The 21,541-nt window shown below is 41.3% G+C and overlaps 1 protein-coding gene across 1 annotated transcript in view; it reads left to right on the forward strand.

The window, feature by feature from the left end:
* Positions 1-21,541, forward strand: part of gad2 (glutamate decarboxylase 2) — a 101,217-nt gene that overhangs the window by 20,786 nt on the left and 58,890 nt on the right. The window contains exon 4 of the mRNA XM_072254430.1: positions 17,572-17,805. Within this exon, the coding sequence (XP_072110531.1) occupies positions 17,572-17,805 (234 nt within the window). The remainder of the gene's footprint in view (positions 1-17,571; positions 17,806-21,541) is intronic.

The raw sequence follows: 21,541 nt of genomic DNA on the forward strand, positions 1-21,541 counted from the left end.
CCACAGATTCACCACTCTCTGCTCAAGAAATTCCTCTTCATCTCAGTTCTAAAAGGACACCCAGAAGCTGTGTCCTCCGGCCTTAGACTCTCCCACTATAGGAAACATCCTCTCCGCATCAAGGCCTTTCACCATTCAATAGGTTTCCATGAGATCAACCCTTGCTCTTCCAAATTCTAGTGAATAGAGGTCCAGAGCCATTGGACACTCTTCATATGACAAGCCTTTCAATCCTGGAATCACTTTTGTGAACCTCCTTTGAACCGTCTCCTGTTTCAGCACATCCTTGCCAAGATAAGGTGCCCAAAACTGCTCACAATACTCCAAGTGAGGCCTCACCAGTGCTTTATAAAGTCTCAACATTACATCCTTGCTTTTATATTCTAGTCCTCTAGAAATGAATGCACACATTGCATTTGCCTTCCTCACCACAGACTCAAACTGCAAATTAACCTTTAGGGAATCCTGCTCAAGGACTCACAAGTCCCTTTACACCTCATTTTTAAACTGCTTTAATGGGTCATTTCAGTGTCTAAATGGTAAACAAAGTATAATTATCAATTTTCATGTTTATAATTCAGCCAGAAAGTGCCAGGTTGATTTATCATAGAAATGATGGTTTAAATAATGTTTTAATGTTTGGAGACAAAAAGAATAAAATTAAACAGATTAGAGAATACTGGAAATACTTGGCAAGCAGCACCAATTAACAGTTCATATTCACAGTCTTTTAGTGGTTTTTGAAGGCAGAAGAGACAAATAACTGAAGCAAATGAAAAATCGTCATTAGAAGGAAGCAGGAAAATAGGAAAGGGCGGATGTGACCCATATATCCTAATTGCAGAAGAAATAGTATGACAGCGTAGCAGTTAATTATCTTGACTAACTTCTGAAGGCAAACAAGAGAAAATCTGCAGGTGCTGGAAATCCAAGCAACACACACAAAATCTGGAGGAACTCAGCACGCCATGAAGCATCTTTGGAAAAGAGTACAGCCGGCGTTTTAGGCATCTCGGCCCGAAAGGTCAACTGTTTACTCTTTTCCATAGGTGCTCCCTGACCTGCTGATTTCCTCCAGATTTTGTGTGTGTGTGTAACTTCTGAAGGTCTGGGAGTCTGAAAGGTAACTTCTGAAGGTCCGAAAGTCTAGAATAAAACATGTTTAACTCAGACAATGGCAATTGGGAATTTAAATTCAAGTAATTAAATAAATTGGGAATTATTTTTAAAGTGGTATTGTTAATAGTAACTATGAAAGTAATGGTTTGTCATGAAATAATCATTTTCTAATGAGTTTCTTAATAGAATGAAAACTTCTGTGCTTATCTGTTTTGGCCTCTCCACGTAATGATTTTGTGTTTGTCTCTGTTCCTAAATTCATGAACAATTAATGTATCATTGCAATGTTTTGAGAAAGTAAAATAAATTCTGAAATTTGCTGTAAACTCTGGCCCAGTTCAAACCACTTGAAGTTCTGCATGATAAGATAAAAGCTTCAAGTGATAGTACAGAGGAGGAATTCATAAATCTAGGCTAATGTTTTTGTGGAGGCCTGAGAAGTCGGTGCATTGTCGCACGTGATATACTTTGAATGAAGAGATAAGCCAATTCCCCATCTGCTGCATTGACTTATATCAAAGAAAAGTGAACAGATACCCCTGAAGTCTCAGTGAATATTTATCCATCTATCAGCATCTCTCAAACTATTTATATTTCATCATCTTGCTGATTATAGGAGCCCTTGCTGCTTTCATGAATGGTAGTGATGAAGCCATGTTATTAAGTTGACTACACTGGATGCTGTGAAATTCTCTGCAAACCAGATTCAGATGTTTGAATTACTGGCTTTGTTTTGTTCTGAAAGTTGTCTGAAAACACAATTATCCAGGCTCCTCCAGTGTAAGAGGCTTTTTCCTGCAAATACTGAAAGATGAAAGTACACTGGGATGTCAACTATCTCAATGCTGGAGATATTGGATAACTGTGTGTTATTTCTTTCTCTTTCTCTTTCTATCTCTGTCTCTGTCTCTGTGTCTCTATCTGTGTCTCTGTGTGTGTCTCTCTCTGATTCTCCCCGCTCTCTCAACTCTCTTTCTCCCTGTAACCTGCTCCCTGCCCTCCCTTCTCTGTCCCCTCTGCAATGTCTCTCCCTCTCTCTCAGTGCACACTTATCCCTCTGATCTCCCTGCACCTCTCTCTGCTGCACACCTCCTCTCCCCTCTAGAAACATAGAAACACAGAAAACCTACAGCACAATACAGGCCCTTCAGCCCACAAAGTTGTGCCAAACATGTCTCTCTCCCTCTCTTTCCCCACTATTCCCTCCCCTCTTCCCCCTCACCCCATCACTCCCCATTCCCCTCTCCTGTAACCCTTGTCTCCCTCTCCTCCTATCTCTCACCCTCCCTCGTGCACCCTTTCCCCAACTCCTCCCATTCCCCTCTCCCCCTGTACTCCCTCTCCTCTTCTCTCCTTTCTGCCTACCTCTCCATCTCTCCCTTCACCGTATCACCCCTTCTCCCCCTCTCTTCCCCTTCTCTCTCTCCTTCCCTCTCCCCCTTCCCCCACCCCTCACCCCTCTCTCCCTCTCTCTCTATTTCTCCTTCTTCTACTTCCCCAATCACTTCACCTTTGCCACTGTTTCTCCCTCTTCCACCAGCCCTCTCCCCATCTCTCCCACCCTCTGCACCCATCTCCCCCTCTCTCCCCCCACCCCCCTCTCCCCCTCCCTTCTCTCCCCTCTCTCCCACCCTCTTCTGCCCTTTGTACCCATCTCCCCCTCTCCCCTTTCCCCCTCTCCCCCCCTCCTTACTCCCCTCTCTTCTCCCTCTGATTCCCTTTCTCTCTCTCTCTCTCTCTCTCTCCCCCCTTCTCTCTCTCTCTCTCTCTCTCCCTCCCTCCCTCCCTCCCTCCCTCCCTCCCTTCATTCAGATTGACTGAAAAGTTGAGCAGTTTTTCCCTGTATAAGACAAGAATTTCTTTTAAAGTATGTATGGCCCTTGATAGGAATGACTGAATATAATTACCAATCTTTCTAGCTGGTATGTTCATTGGAAGGTAATAAAATGAGTTTAGATACAGTAGCACAATTCTCCTTATGTTTCCAAGTAATTTGGTGCTCAGTGAAACATTTTACAAAGATGAAAATTTTATTACATTGTTACAGTATATCAGGATACCAAGTCCAGTAAGCAACTATTGAATACAGCGGACATGTATATAGACTCCTAAAACATTGTCAGTATTTCATTGCTCTCCTGGTTCCACGATTATAATTAAAAATATCCAACCAAGTGCGACAATGAATGATGAGCTCGTTTGGCTGCTTTAAATTTAGCCCAAGGGCAAGTGGATTGTCAATACTTGATCTGCTACTTTTGTCATAGCTGATGATGTCATTAGAAATATAAGCACAAAATTAAAATTGATTCATTCAAAATGGTATGACTTTCTGAGAAAATACAGTGCTGTCTTTATGTTGAAAATAAGATCCTATTGATCTACTGTATAACCAGTTAAATAGCATTTGTGTAACATCTTTAAACCGAAATGCTCAAACATAGAACATAGATCAGAAAACAGTACAGCTGAGGATGTCCTTCAGCCCACGATTCCTGTACTTGATATGCTGCCAAACTAAACCAATCCCTTCAGCCTATACATGATCCAAAACCTTCCAAGTATTTTCCGTAAACCACATATGAAAGATTAGGAGTGATAATCAAAGCCCAGTTGAAGACTTAGCTTTTAAAATGATGCCGAAGGAAATAACTGGCTGGGGCGAACCAAAGTGGTTTTGGGATGCAAATTTGGGTGGGGCATAGCTGCTGGGGCAGAAGCACAACTGGCAAGCGGTCAGAACAGACTCTTGATTGACGTAAAATGCAGTCCATCGAATGCAGGGTTCAGAGAAGCTGGAGGAATTTTTTCTTGGAGTAAAGGCTGTGAAGTATATTTATAATTAAAATATTAAATCTGTAACATTGAGAAATATGAGTATTGTAAGCCAAAGAAGGTAGTTCAATATTGAGAAATTAGTTGTGAATCCTGAGAAGAATTTAGAATGCATGAGATAATAAGAGTTGAAAAGTTTTGGGTCAGCTGTGCTTTATAAAGGCAGTAGATGAGAAGCTAGTCAGAGCAACATAAGAAAAATCACTGCAGAGATGGGCAGGGTGGTCAGAATCAGGTTTAAAATCACTGGTATGTGTCAGGCAATTTGTTGTTTTATGGCAGGAATGTATTGCAATACATACATACAGTCTTGGATACTGTTGGCAGGGACAACCGACCAGGTGTGAGCCACGGTGTCAGGGCCTCTGGCACTGAGTCTGACCCTGTGGTGCAGAAGGGTGGGATGGAGAAGAGGAGAGCTGTCGTCATTGGAGACTCTATAGTCAGGGGAGCAGACAGGAGATTTTGTGGACGTGAGAAGGACACCCGCATGGTTTGTTGCCTCCCAGGTGCCAGGGTCCAGGATGTCTCTGACCGGGTGCACGACATCCTGGTACGAGAGGGAAAGCAACCAGAAGTCGTGATACATATTGGCACCAATGACGTAGGCAGGAAGAGGGAAGAGGTCTTGAAGTGTGAGTTTCGGGAACTAGACAGATGGCTGAAGAACAGGACCTCAAGGGTTTGATTCTCAGGATTGCTACGTGACAGTGATGGTAAGAATTGGAGGAGATGGCATTTGAATGCATGGCTGAGGAGTTGGTGCAGGGGGCAGGGTTTTAGATTTTTGGATCATTGGGATCTCTCTGGGGAAGGTGGGACCTGTACAGATTGGATGGGTTGCACCTGAACTCGAGGGGGATCAATATCCTTGCAGGTAGGTTTGCTAGCATGGTTCGGGAGGGTTTAAACTAATTTGCAAGGGGGATGGGACCTGGAGCGATAGAGCAGTGAAAGAAGTGCATGGAGGAAAGCCAGATCTAACATACAGAGAGGCTTTGAGGAAAGAGAAGCAGAATAAATGGTGTAAAGACAGTAAGGTAGAAGGGCTGAAATGTGTGTACCTCAATGCAAGATGCATCAGGAACAAAGGTGATGAACTGAGAGCTTGGATACATAATGGAATTATGATGTAGTGGCCATTACAGAGACTTGGCTGGCACCAGGGCAGGAATGGATTCTCAATATTCCTGGATTTCAGTGCTTTAAAAGGGATAGAGGGGGGAGAAAGGGGAGGAGGGGTGGCATTACTGGTCAAGGATACTATTACAGCTACAGAAAGGGTGGGTAATGTAGCAGGATCCTCTTTTGAGTCAGTATGGGTAGAAGTCAGGAACAAGAAGGGAGCAGTTACTCTATTGAGGGTATTCTATAGGCCCCCTGGTAGCAGCAGAGATACCGAGGACCAGATTGGGAGGCAGAGTTTGGAAAGGTGCAAAAATAACAGGATTGTTATCATGGGTGACTTTAACTTCCCTAATATTGATTGGCACCTGATTAGTTCCAAGGGTTTGTAAGGGACAGAGTTTGTTAAGTGTGTCCAGGACGGATTCCTGTCACAGTATGTTGACAGGCCGACTAGGGGGAATGCCATACTAGATCTAGTACTAGGTAATGAACTGGGTCAGGTCACAGATCTCTCAGTGGGTGAGCATCTGGAGGACAGTGACAACTGCTCCCTGGCCTTTAGCATTATCAGGAAAAGGATAGAATCAGAGAGGACAGGAAAATTTTTAATTGGGGAAGGGCGAATTATGAGGCTATGAGGCTAGAAATTGCGGGTGTGAATTGGAATGATGTTTTTGCAGGGAAATGAACTACGGACATGTGTTCAATGTTTAGAGATCTCCTGCAGGATGTTAGGGATAAATTTGTCCTGGTAAGGAAGATAAAGAATGGTAAGGTAAAGGAACCATGGGTGACAAGTGAGGTGGAAAATCTAGTCAGGTGGAAGAAGGCAGCATACATGAGGTTTAGGAAGCAAGGATCAGATAGGTCTATTGAGGAATAGAGGGAAGCAAGAAAGGAACTTAAGAAGGGGCTGAGAAGAGCAAGAAGGGGGCATGAGAAGGCCTTGGTGAGTAGGGTAAAGGAAAACTCCAAGGCATTTTTCAATTATGTGAAGAAAAAAAGGATGACAGGAGTGAAGGTAGGACTGATTAGAGATAAAGGTGGGAAGATGTGCCTGGAGGCTGTGGAAGTGAGCGAGGTCCTCAATGAATACTTCTCTTCGGTATTCACCAATGAGAGGGAACTTGATGATGATGAGGACAATATGAGTGAGGTTGATGTTCTGGAGCATGTTGATATTAAGGGAGAGGAGGTGTTGGAGTTACTAAAATACATTAGGACGGATAAGTCCCCGGGGCCTGACGGAATATTCCCCAGGCTGCTCCACGAGGTGAGGGAAGAGATTGCTGAGCCTCTGGCTAGGATCTTTATGTCCTCGTTGTCTAAGGGAAAGGTACCTGAGGACTGGACGGAGGCAAATGTTGTCCCATTGTTCAAATAATGTAGTAGGGGTAGTCCGGGTAATTATAGACCAGTGAGCCTTACGTCTGTGGTGGGAAAGCTGTTAGAAAAGTTTCTTAGAGATAGGATCTATGGGCATTTGGAGAATCATGGTCTAATCAGGGACAGTCAACATGGCTTTGTGAAGGGCAAATCGTGTCTAACAAACCTGATAGAGTTCTTTGAGGAGGTGACCAGGCATATAGATGAGGGTAGTGCGGTGGATGTGATCTATATGAATTTTAGCAAGGCATTTGACAACATTCCACATGGTAGACTTATTCAGAAAGTCAGAAGGCATGGGATCCAGGGAAGTTTGGCCAGGTGGGTTCAGAATTGGCTTGCCTGCAGAAGGCAGAGGATCGTGGTGGGGGGAGTACATTCAGATTGGAGGGTTTTGACTAGTGGTGTCCCACAAGGATCGGTTCTGGGTCCTCTACTTTCCGTATTTCTTATTGACGCCCTGGATGTGGGGGTAGAAGGGTGGGTTGGCAAGTTTGCAGATGACACAAAGGTTGGTAGTGTTTTAGATAGTGTAGAGGATTGTCGAAGAATGCAGAGAGACATTGATAGGTTGCAGAAGTGGGCTGAGAAGTGGCAGATGGAGTTCAACCCAGAGAAGTGCGATGTGGTACACTTTGGAAGGACAAACTCCAAGGCAGAGTACAAACTAAATGGCAGGATACTTGAGCAACACACATAAAAGTTGCTGGTGAACGCAGCAGGCCAGGCAGCATCTCTAGGAAGAGGTGCAGTCGACGTTTCAGGCCGAGACCCTTCGTCAGGACTAACTGAAGGAAGAGTGAGTAAGGGATTTGAAAGTTGGAGGGGGAGGGGGAGATCCAAAATGGTAGAAGACAGGAGGGGGAGGGATGGAGCCAAGAGCTGGACAGGTGATAGGCAAAAGGGATACAAGAGGATCATGGGACAGGAGATCCGGGAAGAAAGACGATGGGGGGGTGGGGAGGGCACCCCAGAGGATGGGCAAGGGGTATATTCAGAGGGACAGAGGGAGAAAAAGGAGAGTGAGAGAAAGAATGTGTGTATAAGAATAAGTAACAGATGGGGTACGAGGGGGAGGTGGGGCATTAGCAGAAGTTAGAGAAGTCGATGTTCATGCCATCAGGTTGGAGGCTACCCAGACGGAATATAAGGTGTTGTTCCTCCAACCTGAGTGTGGCTTCATCTTTGTTCCTCCCCGGACCTCCTGTCCCATGATCCTCTCATATCCCTTTTGCCTATCACCTGTCCAGTTCTTGACTCCATCCCTCCCCTCCTGTCTTCTCCTATCATTTTGGATCTCCCCCTCCCCCTCCAACTTTCAAATCCCTTACTCACTCTTCCTTCAGTTAGTCCTGACGAAGGGTCTCGGCCTGAAAAGTCGACTGCACCTCTTACTAGAGATGCTGCCTGGCCTGCTGCGTTCACCAGCAACTTTTATGTGTGTTGCTTGAATTTCCAGCATCTGCAGAATTCCTGTTGTTAGCAGGATACTTGGTAGTGTGGAGGAACAGAGGGATCTGGGGGTTCATGTCCACAGATCCCTGAAAGTTGTCTCACAGGTAGATAGGGTAGTTAAGAAAGCTTATAGGGTGTTAGCTTTCATAAGTCGAGGGATAGAGTTTAAGAGTCGCGAGGTAATGATGCAGCTCTATAAAACTCTGGTTAGGCCACACTTGGAGTACTGTGTCCAGTTCTGGTCACCTCACTATAGGAAGGATGTGGAAGCATTGGAAAGGGTACCGAGGAGATTTACCAGGATGCTGCGTGGTTTAGAGAGTATGGATTATAATCAGAGATTAAGGGAGCTAGGGCTTTACTCTTTGGAGAGAAGGAGGATGAGAGGAGACATTATAGAGATGTACAAGATATTAAGAGGAATAGATAGAGTGGATAGCCAGCGCCTCTTCCCCAGGGCACCACTGCTCAATACAAGAGGACATGGCTTTAAGGTAAGGGGTGGGAAGTTCAAGGGGGATATTAGAGGAAGGTTTTTTACTCAGAGAGTGGTTGGTGCGTGGAATACACTGCCTGAGTCAGTGGTGGAGGCAGATGCACTAGTGAAATTTAAGAGACTACTAGACAAGTATATGGAGGAAATTAAGATAGGGGGTAATATGGGAGGCAGGGTTTGAGGGTCGGTAGAACAATGTGGGCCGAAGGGCCTGTACTGTACTGTACTGTTCTATGTTCTATGCACATAATAATAAAACTATAAATTACAATAGGAGAATATATATTTTTTAAACAATTTAAGTAAGTCATGCAAAAAGATGAACAAAAAAAAGAAAATATGTATGTTGAGGTAGTGTACATGGTTTCATTGCCCATGCAGAGATCTGATAGCGGTGGGGAAGAAGCTGTTCCTAAAACATTGAGTGTGTGTCTTCAGGCTCCTGTACCACCTCCTGGATGGTAGCAATGAGAAGAGGGCATGTCCTGGTGGTGGATGCTGCCTTTTTGAGGCATCTGCTTTTGAAGGGCTGGTGCCTGGGTTTACAACTTCCTGCAGATTATTCCAATCCTGTGCTGTGGCTCCTCCATACCAGACTGTGATGCAATCAGTTGAAATGCTCTCCAGAGTAATTTGTGAGAGTCTTTGTGTCATACCCAGTTTACTCAAATTCCTAATGAAGAATATCCGCGGCCGGGCCTTTGTTGTAATTGCATCAGAGTAATCAATGATCCATCATCAGTTCTTCCTCCCCATCAAAGATAAACTTAATCCCTTTGTCTGTTTGATTCACTTCCAACCTAAAACATTTTAAGAGGAATGTGGTAACCTTCAGCCAGTAGCACTTATTTTGACTATGATGAAGTATTTTAAGAGGTTGGTGAAGAAACTCCTGTTTGAGCAGTGACTTGGATCTGTTCCAATTTGCCTGCTGTTACAATAGGTGCACAGTAGACACTTTTTCATTGGCTTTTCACTCAACCCTGAAACTTCTGGACAACAAAGATGCATCTATCAGGATGCTCTTCATCGCCTGCAGCTTGGCGTTCAATACTATCATCCCCCCAAAACTAATCCGTAAGTTTCAAAGCCTTTGCTCAATACCTCCTTGTGCAACTTTATCCTCGATTTCCTCACTTGCAGACTCCAGCAAAAACATCTCCACAATACCTGTTAGCACAGGTGCACCACAACACTGTATGCTTAGACCCCTGGTTCAACTTCCTTTACACTTATAACTGTGAGGCTGAGAAAAGCAGCAATGCCATATTTAAGTTTACTGATGATACCACTGTTGTAGGCCAAATCAAAGGTGGTGTTGAATCAGCATATAGGAGGGTGATTGAAAATCTGATTGAGTGGTGCCACAACACAACCCCTCACTCAATGTTAGCAAGACCAAGAAGCTGATTATTGACTTCAGGAGGAGCAAAGCATAGGTCAATGAGCCAGCCCTCACTGGGGGAATCAGAGGTGGAGAGGGTCAGCAACTTCAAATTTCTAGGTGTTATCATTTCAGAGGATCTGTCCTGGGCCCAGCACATAAGACCATAAGAAATAGGAGCAAAATTAGAGCATTTGGCCCAACAGACCCCAATCAGTTAAGTTAGACAACTTCTCCTCCACTCTCACCCTAAACACCAGCATGCCTCAAGGCTGTGTGCTAAGCCCTCTTCTGTACTCCCTTTTCACCTATGACTGCATTTCTGTACATGGTTCTAACTCCATAATCAAGTTCGCAGACGACACAATGGTGGTTGGCCTGATCAGAGGGAATAACGAGATGGCCTACAGGGATGAGGTCCAGCACCTGGCCGCATGTTGTGCTGACAACAACCTGGCCCTTAACACCCAGAAGACCAAAGAGATCATTGTGGACTTCAGGCATGCTAGGAGCAGAGCTGTGGTGGAGCGTGTATCAAGCTTCAAATTCCTTGGTGTCCACATTTCCGAGGATCTCACCTGGTCCCTGAACTCCTCCATCCTGGTCAAAAGGCAGCGCCTTTATTTCCTGCGGAGCATCAGGAAAGCTCACCTCTGTCCCAGGATACTGACGGACTTTGTACCACTGTACCATTGAGAGCATACTCACCAACCGCATCTCAGTGTGATATCACAATTGTACCATATCAGACTGCAAAGCACTCCAGCGTGTGGTGAAAACTGCCCAGCGGATGATTGGCACCCAATTGCCCACCATTGAGAACATCTACCATAAACGCTGCCTGAGCAGGGCGAAAAGAATTATCAAGGATGCATCTCACCCTAACCATGGACTTTTTGCTCTCCTCCCATCCGGTAGGTGCTACAGGAGCCTCCGCTCCCGCACCAGCAGGCACAGGAAGAGCTTCTTCCCTGAGGCTGTGACTCTGCTGAACCTCACATCACAGCGCTAAGCAGTATAGCACCCATATTGGACTGTCTCAGTACTTTTATATTTGTGTGCTGTAGATCTTTTTATTCGCATTTATTTTGTAAATAACACTATTCTTTGCATTTCTGGTCAGATGCTAACTGCATTTCATTGGCTTTGTATCTGTGCTGGGCACAATGACAATAAAGTTTAATCTAATCTTGAGTCTGCTCAGCCATTTCATCACGACTGATCCAATTTTCCTCTCAGCCCCAATCTTTTGCCTTCTTCCCGTATCCCTTCATGCCCTGACCAATCAAGAATCTATCAACTGTTGCCTTAAATAAACATACAGACTTGGCCTCCACAGCTGCCTGTGACAAAGAATTCCACAGATTGACTACTCTCTGGCTAAATAATTCCTCCTCATCTCTGTTCTAAAATGACGCCCCTCTATCCTGAGGCTGTGTCCTCTGGTCTTAGACTCTCCCACCATAGGAAACAACCTCTCCATATCCACTTTATCAAGGCCTTTCACCATTCGATAGATTTCAATGAGGTCACCCCTCATTCTTCTTAATTCTACTGAATACAGACCCAGAGCCATCAGACACTCTTCATATGACAAGCCATTCAATCTTGGAATCGTTTTCTTGAACCTCCTTTGAACCCTCTCAAGTTTCAGCACATCCTTTCTAAGATAAGGGGCCAATACTCCAAGTGAGGCCTCACCAGTGCTTTCTAAAGTTTCAACATTACATTATGAAGAAAGCATGGCAGTGCCTGTACATCCTTAGAAATTTGCAAAGGTTCGGCATGGCATCTAAAACTTTGACAATCTTCTCTGTCTGGTGGAGAGTATATTACTGATTGTATCATGGTTTTGTATGGAAACACCAATGCCCTTGAACATAAAATCCTACAAAAATTATTGGATACAGCCCAGTCCATCATGGGTAAAGCCCTCCCCATCACTGAACGCATCTATAGCGAGTGTTGTTGCAGGAAAGAAGCATCCATCAGGGACCCCCACCATCCAGGCCATGCGCTCCTCTCATTGCTGCCTCAGGGCCCGCACCACCAGGTTCGGGAACAGTTATTACCCCTCCTCCATCGGGATCTTGAACCAGAAGAGGTAACTTCCCTCACTCCATCACTGAACTGTTCTCACAACCTATGGACTCACTTTAAAGGACACTCCTTACCACGTTCTCAATATTTACTGCTTATTTATTATAATTTCTCTTTATTTTTTCTCAGCTCGAGCTGGTAAAACCAGATGTACAGGCATAACCAAGCATGCTCATTTGTCAATTGTTAGGAACTTCTGGGCTATTCTCGAGGTGTTTGGTATTGTGGCTTTCTGAAGATTTGCATAGATATTATTGTGTGGCCCTATTGTTTAATGCTATTGTGTAGTGTCTTTGGGATGATACCAGTTGTAGATATTGCTATCGGGACAGTTACATAGAAGAAGACAGGTTTTCTTCCTTAAACATTAACAAACTAAATAGATTTGGTGGCTTTTCTTTGAAAAGAATTTGAAATGAATTTCCTGTCTTCAATTCAAGATAAAATGATTAATTGGATTTAAACTCCCCCACTGCAATTGTGAAATTGGTTATCAAGGTATCTCATCATTACCCAGACCATAATGTTCAATTAACAAGTTCTGATATATAATTGGCCCAGGAAAGGCTGAAGTAGCTGATTTACATCAATTAAATGAGTGTCCGAATTACTGCAGTTCAATTAATCCTTTTCATTCTGACCCGTTATATCCTCCATATCTTCTTCCCATCAACTGCTCCTCAGCACTTTTGTTCTTTAGTATTGTTGTACATAAGAGAAACAGGCCTTTCTCTCCTCTACATCCTTGCCAATCATGCTCATCTGTACTTATTCCACTTGCTGCATTAATTCCATATCCCTCTATGTCTTGTTCATTCAAGTACCCGTCCAGAAGCTGTTATGTTTTGGAACTCCAAAACGTTAAACTAACATTAAATATTAAAACCTTGCATTTTACTTTAAGCTAGGTGCACATATCAAGTCAAGTTTATTGTGATTTAACTATACAAACGTATATAACGCATATATAACCATATAATGTATATAGAATTGAGACAATGTTTCTTTGAACCAGGGTATAAACCATATCACATGGTGCCTGATGATATACGCCATTTATGTACTTTTGCAGATAATCTGCAACGCATTATGCAAACAACAAAGTACACTTAATCAAGCAAATTATTTACAATGTTATTCAAATATTAAATACATGACACTCCTCCCTGTTTAGCTATAAACTCCAACTCATTATAGAATGCATCCTAGCTTGTATACATATAACTGTTATTACAGTATATTGTACAATACAACTACTAAATAGACATCCACAGCACAGTAAATTTTAAACTGTCCTATTGAGTCCTAAAGATTTAATCGCTGTGGAGGATTTCCTACTCTTGTAGGATAACATCTTTTCTGACAAGGGATATCACTCTGTCTGCTGGTGAGAATTGTGGCTGTGAAACAATCACAGGTTCTGGAACCTCCTTTGTGGTGGTTGCAGGAGTTGACACTGGGACTGTAGGAAGTGGCTCTGACATCTCTAGCCATCTTTCTTCTATAACAATTGACTCTGCCTTCCTCAGCTGATCAATGTGTTATACCTAGATGATATCAGCTGCAATCTCCATTGTGTAGGAACGTGGTCCAGTTCTGTCCTTAATCTTTCCAAGTACCCACTTTTCATCAGCTCTGTAGTCCCTCGACAGGACTGCTTGTCCAGGAGTGAAACCTCAAACCTCCTTGTTTGAAGAGCAAGGAATTTGCTATGAACAAATGTTTAACTCAAGAGTTACCAAAAGAGTCAATCTGAGTGTGATCTGTTCATTCTGAGGGATAATTCGATAAAGTCTAAAAGTAGTTGCTATCTTTTTACTTAAATGTATATTAATCAGTATGACAAAGTGCTTAAGCATCTACTTTTCTAAGGATTGTTTTTCATACTTCAATGGAAGGAACACACACTTCTCTTGCTGTTTGAAGAAGCCATCTGGAGCCAGTCGGAAAACACCTTTCATGCAGTTTTTCTGCTGAGTTCTGTGTCTGTGAACCCGCGAGAACAATGATATTGTTCGCAAATGTTTCACATTACTGATCATTATATTCCTGAAATATGCAAAATTCATCAGAGTCTGTATTCCATGAAAATATATAGCTCAGGTCATGAGTTGTCAGGAAATAAGAAAGTTACCCCACTTCTTCTCTAAGGCATAGTCATTATTAAGAAGTTATTAAGATATAATCATTGTTAAAATGACAAAATAGCTAGAATAATATTTGTTTCACCACAGAGGACATCACAAATGTCACTAGACAAAAATAAATCTATCACACTTAAGGTGAGCCCTGTTATTAGGTATTATCATGCATTGCCATTGCTTGGCTGTTATGCTCAGCTTCCAGATACTTTCTGTAAAGCAGTCTCAGTTACTCTGTTGGAAATTTCTTGGACCAGCTCTGAACCAGTTGTGTAAGATAATCAATATGTACATACCCACCATGAGAATAATGTAAGTGGTAACGAGAACCCCAAGATAGGTAAATGGCAGAAAATTTGCATAAGAGCCCGGAGCAATAGGCAGAGCAAACTAGAAATACCACTAGACATTACATTTATCCAGCTGGTAATACAGTGATTTGTTACATTACTACTGTGAAATACTGTATGTAGAATAGAGGAATCTGTATGCACTTAGTAACTGGATAACATTTCAATGATTTTACTGGATCAGGTGTTTTATTGAAAGATTGAAACTGACAATATATGTCATACCAAAGTGGCAGGATTAAATGTTTTCTGGGCAATTACAAGTGTGTATCAGATAACGAGACATCAAACTGGAAGGAGGTTATTCCCTGTTAAAGAACCAGTTGGAAGATTGCCATCTGAGTGCACAAAGTATCAGTCAACTGCAATCAGCAATGATCATTTTTAGTCTGCAATATTAATATATAGTTACACTAATTGTAAGAGCCATTTAATACACAACTTGATTTTGATCACAAAACAACACACTGATAATTGTCATGGGAATCATGAATAAAAATTAAATCTGTTTTACTTCATTCACATTCAGGGCTTTCCTGGTGTACATACAAATATTCTACTCTAGTTGCACTAGTTTACCCTCAATAGCAATAAGACCATAGCATTTACTATAAGAGCAGAATCAGGCTGCTCAGCCCTTCAAACTGCTCTACTATTCAATCATGGCTGGATGGGAAAGGATGGATAAAGTAAAAAAGATGAAAAGTGCAGGAGATTGTGGAGTTCTCCAGAACAATGAACAAGACAAATATTTAGAAAAGAATTAGGATTTACTTCTGTAAACTGGAGACAAAATTGAAAGGAAGAGTAGTGAATACAGACTGAAGGTGTTATATTTGAATGCAAGCAATATACAAAGTAAGGTAGATAATTTTGTAACACAATTGGAAATTGGTATGATATTGTGGGCACCACTAAATTGTGGTTGAAAGAACATCATAGCTGGGAGCTTAATATTCAAGGATATACTGTACATTATATAGAAAGTAGAGACAGGACTGCAATTTACCTATCGCCACAATAGGTCAACGGCAGACGCAAACTCAATGGCTTTTCACACGGCCTTAGACAACCTGGACAACATAAACACCTGTGTCAGGATGCTGATCATCGACTATAGCTCAGCATTTAATACTATCATTCTCATAATCCTGATTGAGAAGTTACAGAACCTGGGTCTCTGTACCTCCCTCTGCAATTGGATCCTCAACTTCCTAAGTGGAAGACCACAATCTATGTAGATTGGTGATAATACCTCCACCTCACTGGCAATCAACACTGGTGCACCTCAGGGTGTGTGCTTAGCCCACTGCTCTACTCTGTCTATACCCATGATTGTGTGGCTCGGCACAGCTGAAATATCATCTATAAATTTGCTGATGATACAACTATTGTTAGTAGAATCTCAGATGGAGACAAAAGGGCATACAGGAGCGAGATATGCTAACTAGTGGAGTGGTGTCACAGCAACAACCTTGCACTTAATGTCATTAAGACAAAAGAGCTGATTGTGGACTTCAGGAAGGATAAGATGAAGGAACACATGCCAATCCTCATAGTGGGATTAGAAGTGGAGAGAATGAGCAGTTTCAAGTTCCTGGGTGTCAAGATCTCTGAGGATCTAACCTGGTCCCAACATATTGATGCAGCTATAAAGAAGGCAAGACAGTGACTATACTTCATTAGGAGTTTGAAGAGATTTTGTCTGTCAACAAAAGCTTCTATAGATGTACCATGGAGAGCAGCCTGACAGGCTGCATCATGGTCTGGTATGGGAGGGCTACTGCACAGGACCAAAAGAAGCTGCAGAGTGTCATAAGTTTAGTCAGCTCCACCTTGGGTACTAGTCTGCAAAGTACCCAGGACATCTTCAAGGAGTGGTGTCTCAGAAAGGCAGCGTCCATTATTAAGGACCCCCAGCACCCAGGGCATGCCCTTTTCTCACTGTTACCATCAGGTAGGAGGTACAGAAGCCTGAAGGCACACACTCAGCAATTCAGGAAAAGCTTCTTCCCCTCTGCCATCCAATTCCTAAAATGGACATTGAACCTGTGAACACTACCTCACTTCCTTTAATATATATTATTTCTGTTTTTGCATGATTTTTAATCTATTCAATATACATATACTGTAATTGATTGATTTATTTATTATTTTTATTTTTCTTCTATATCATGTATTGTATTGAACTGCTGCTGCTAAGTTAACAAATTTCATGACACATGCCTGTGATAATAAACCTGATTCTGATTCTGACAGGTAGTTCAAAGAGGTGGGGTGGTTTGTTGGTTTAAAAAATGAAATTCAGTGACGTAGAAAGAATTGACATGGGGATGTCAGAGTTTGGAATTCAATTCCAGCATCCTCTGTAAGTAGGTTTGTACGTTCCTTCCTGTGTGCCTGGGTTTCCTTGGGTGCTCTGGTTTCCTCCCACAGTCCAAAGATGTACCAGTTAGTAGGTTAATTGGTGATTGTAAATTTTCCTGTGATTCGGCTAGAGTTAAAATTGGTGGGTTGCTGGGCTGGACAGTTCAGCTCAGTGGGCTGGAAGGGCCCATTCCATGTTGTATCTCTACATAAATAAATAATAAATTGTCCTTTGATCCTAAAGGACCTATTATTTCCCTGATTACCTTCCGTTCTACCAACAAATGCACTGGGAACTTAAGATAAACAAAAATGGGTAATTTACAATAGTTAATATTTATGCACTTATCTGTTATTATCACCAGAAGTTATTTTACTCGATGATTTATGTCTTTATTTTGATATTACTTATAACAATAGATAAATAGACTTTTAGAAGTAGAAGCTTTATTCTATTAATGTTGGATAAATTATTGGCTAAAACAGTTCTTCAGCTAAATGGACATTTGATTCTTAATGGGATAATTGTGAGGTGAAATATGAGAGTTGTGGCTCATTCAACATCATTCTGAGTCCTTTGTCAGATCGCAGCCAGAAGCATTCCTTCCGAGCTGGGGAAACCAACTGACATAATTAAATTCACTCCATGTGGCTGTCATCTCCTGCTGGCAGATAATGCGCAGACATTGATATCATTTGTACATTTTCCTATCAGAGGAACTGACCTGCACTCATCTTGTTAAAACAACATGAACATGGAATAAAAAGCAAAATTAACTGATTTTTTTTCTTCCTGTTTTATCCCTGCAGATCTTCTGCCAGCATGCAATGGAGAAGGAGTCACTTTCACGTTCTTGGAACAAGTGTTGGACATTCTACTTGAGTACATTTTGAAAACATTTGATAGATCTACAAAAGTAATAGATTTCCACTATCCTGATGATCTTCTTGAGGGATTTAACTGGATGCTAGATGAAAAGCCAAACTCTTTAGAAGACATTTTGTTGACCTGCAGGACAACACTAAAATATGCTGTTAAAACAGGTATGAAGGAACATGAACGCTTCTTTGGATGTTGTAAGCCAGAGTGCACTGTAACTTCTGAAATGGAGTTTTGACCTAGACATTGCTTGAATAGTTTAATTCACAGATAAAGTGCTTAAAATGATCACCACAAATGTTTCACACTGTTTCTTTTAAAGCCAACCTCAGATATCTACTTTTGAGTTGAATCAGACATGGTAGCAACAGATAAGAACAGTATGATTGTAGAGAAATGCTTCAACTCATCACACAGATGTTTGGATTGGGGCAGCACTTATTGTGTGAACTCATGATCTGAATTCACAGTTGTGTGAAAATGATATAATCTACAGTAAATCAGTGACATATTATCTATCAAGAGATTCATTTTGTTGAATGCCGTTAGTGACTGTGGAAACGGCCAATGTTTTGCACAGGAGGGGCAGGGTAGGAAGAATGTAGAACCACAAAAGAGGACATCCGCTTCTAGATAATTTATGATCACCTTCAGAAACAATGAGATGTTGCTGGTTCAAAGATAACCAATTGCTGTTAGCTAATTACTGAGTAACTAATAGTTCTTGCATAGTAGGAACTAGCCAAGTGGAAATTTTCCATGGAAAAACATATATAATAATATGCACAATGGATTTAACAATATGACCATTTTTAAACGGTACTGCTTTTTGTTCACCAAATTTTTAATCATTCCTCTCCCATTTGGAGATAGGACAACGATGTTATGCTATTTTCTTAATGAAGTAGAAGTCAACTATCTATTTTTACGCCATGCTCAGGTAACTAGGATTGTTTAGCTACTCATATCACTGCCATTCATGCTCTTCAATTTACGTGGTGATTTTTCCAACTCAAATTCTATGGTTGCAGGAATCAGAATCAGGTTTAGTATCACTTGCATATAACAATATATGTTATTGTCTCTGCAACAGCAGTACAATGCAATAGATAATAATGGGAAAAACACGTGTATTACACTAAGAATATACATAAATTGTTAAATCAAATAAGTAGTACAAAATAGAAACTTAAAAAAAGTGATCAGGTAATGTTCTTGGGTTCAATGTCCATTCAGAAATTAGACGGCAGAGGAGAAGAAACTGTTCCTGAATCATTAAGCGTGAGCCTTCCTTCTTCTGAACATGCATCCTGATGGGTGGCATTGAGAACAAGGCATGACCTGGGTGATGGCGGTCCTTGATGATGGACACCACCATTTTGAAGCAATGATCCTTGAATATGTTCTGGATACGATGGAAGCAAGTGTCATGATGAAGCTGACTAAGTTCACAACTCTCTGCAGCTTATTTTGATCCTGTAAAGTAGCCGACCCACTGCCCCGCACCCCCCCATACCAAGTGGCGAGACAGTCAGTTAAAATGCTTTCAACGGTACATCTGTAGGAATTTGTGATTGTCTTTGATGACGTACCAGACCTCCTCAAACTCCTAATGAAGTATAGCCGCCGTTGTGCCTTCTTTGCAGCTGCATTGATATGTAGGGTCCAGGATAGATCCTCAGTGATATCAATACTCAGGAATTTGAAATTGCTCACTCTTTCCACTTGTTGTAGATTTCCTCTCTATATGGTATTTCTGTTCTCTCCAATCAAAACTCTTGTGTCTCATCAATGAAAAGCAGGTGTACAGTAAATGCTTCTTAATTCCATTGTCCCAAAGAATGGCGAATCAAAAGTTTTACATTTGCAACTTTCTTTGTGATTTTCCATTGGAATGGTGAAATAGCCTCGACGGATTGAATGGTCTATCCTGCAATGAACATGTGTTACTCTCTTCGGTTCCTCGGTTTTAGAAAAATAACCTCACGCATGTGCTTGGCTCGTTCTTCAATGAACAAAAGAACTCTCAAATATTTAAAGAGAGAAATGAACTTTCACATTGATATTGATTTCAAACGAAGTGATGCATATGTGATTTAGTTGTAGAATTGAATAAGTACTGTAGCACTGGGGGTTAACAATGTATCAGTAAATCTGGCGGAACGACATTTCCCATACATTCATATTCTTTCCAAATAATGCTTCCTTCTAGGATTAGTTCTTAGTGGCACACCAGACAGCAAATGGATTTTGTTTAAATGATCTAGTCCTGGTTTACCACAATCCAACAATAACTCTTGTCAATTACATTGCTGCTTTTTCACATGTTGAATGGCCTAAGTTCATCTTTTTAAGTTATTTTACTACAGCGATTATTTACCACGCATTCAGATTAAAAGGAACTAAAGGGCTGAATGTGCACCATGAATGTTAATTAATTTCATCACTGAGGCTACAAAAGCTGATAAATTATAAGCATTGACATACTTGCAATTGTTCTATAACATAATGGGTTTCCTTACGCAATCTTCAAACACTAAATAGTATAATAAAGTTTTCTATTATATTCTAATAAAATGAGATCTTATTTAATTTATTCCAAGGTTCTGATCTCATTGTTGCACTTCAATCTTTATTTTAAGTACTGCTGGTCATATTTTACAAGATTCTGTGCTAGAAGATCGTTCCATTGATGGTGCCATGTCAATCACAGCATTACACATTGTGCTTAAAAACATCAAACCATTATCAAGGATATCAAAAATTTTCATTAAGTTCCATAAGATCTTGGAAAATGTGGCAGCATTTCCATTAAATAAATGTGTGCTATGACACTTTGAGATCTGGGCTGCAAAATCCAGAATTAACAGTTATTCCATTTGTTATCAGCAGCACACAAGGTCTGATTTTTTTTTGCTTTATATAGAACACAAAACAGTACAGCAAAGGAATAGAACCTTCTGGCTCATGATGTCTGTGCCTGCCACGATGCCTATTTAAACGTATCCTATCTGGTCGCACATGGTCGAGGTCCATCCATCCACTGCTTGTTAATGCACCTGTCTAAGTGCCTATTAAATGTTGCTTTTTGAATCTGCTTCTACCTCCTCCTCTGGCAGCATTTTCCAGGCACAGACCACTTTCTGTTTAAAAAAAAAGGTGCTTCTAAAATCTCCTTGAAACCTTTCCTCCTCTTTTTAAAACTAAGTCTTCTAGCATTTGACACTTCTACTTTGGGGAAAAGACTCCGATTATTTATCCTGTTTATACTTATCCCAATTTTATATATTTTCTCAACAAACCTTCTGTGGATCTAAAAGATTCAATATATGGATCTAATTCTTGTAAAGCATAAGATAATGAAACAAATTGCTCGGAACTCTAGCATGTTAATTGATACTTTTCAAGCCCTAAACTTTCTCTGGGGAAAAGAATCAAACAACTTCCTCCATCTTCTCCTCCTACACAAGGCGCTCACCTCATTGTTCTGTTGAAAAAATGTTCAGCCGCTCTCAAGGCAGAGGTTTTCACTTCAATGCAAAATCAAAAATGTATTTTTATGTAACAAATTTTTCATTTTTAAATAGAACTTAACAGATTAGTACACAGTGAGCTTATACTATCCGTATTGGCCATTTTGCAGTTTCACATACAACTGTCAGTCCAATAATCATAAATAACCTCTTACTTGCTAGTACTCAAAGACAAATGTATATGAAGCATGCTTGAAGAGTTTCCTACTGAAAACTTAATTGTCAAGAATCCAAGCCCCTGTTAGCAGGCTTGTGCACAATATCTGACAACAACAAATGTAATTTAAACATTGGTCAAAAGAGAGGTATGTGTTATGTCAGAATCACCTTGGGACAGCTATTGAATAAAAACATAGAACATAGAAAT

The sequence above is a fragment of the Mobula birostris genome, chromosome 3 (genome assembly GCF_030028105.1).
Source record: "Mobula birostris isolate sMobBir1 chromosome 3, sMobBir1.hap1, whole genome shotgun sequence".
NCBI lineage: Eukaryota > Metazoa > Chordata > Chondrichthyes > Myliobatiformes > Myliobatidae > Mobula > Mobula birostris.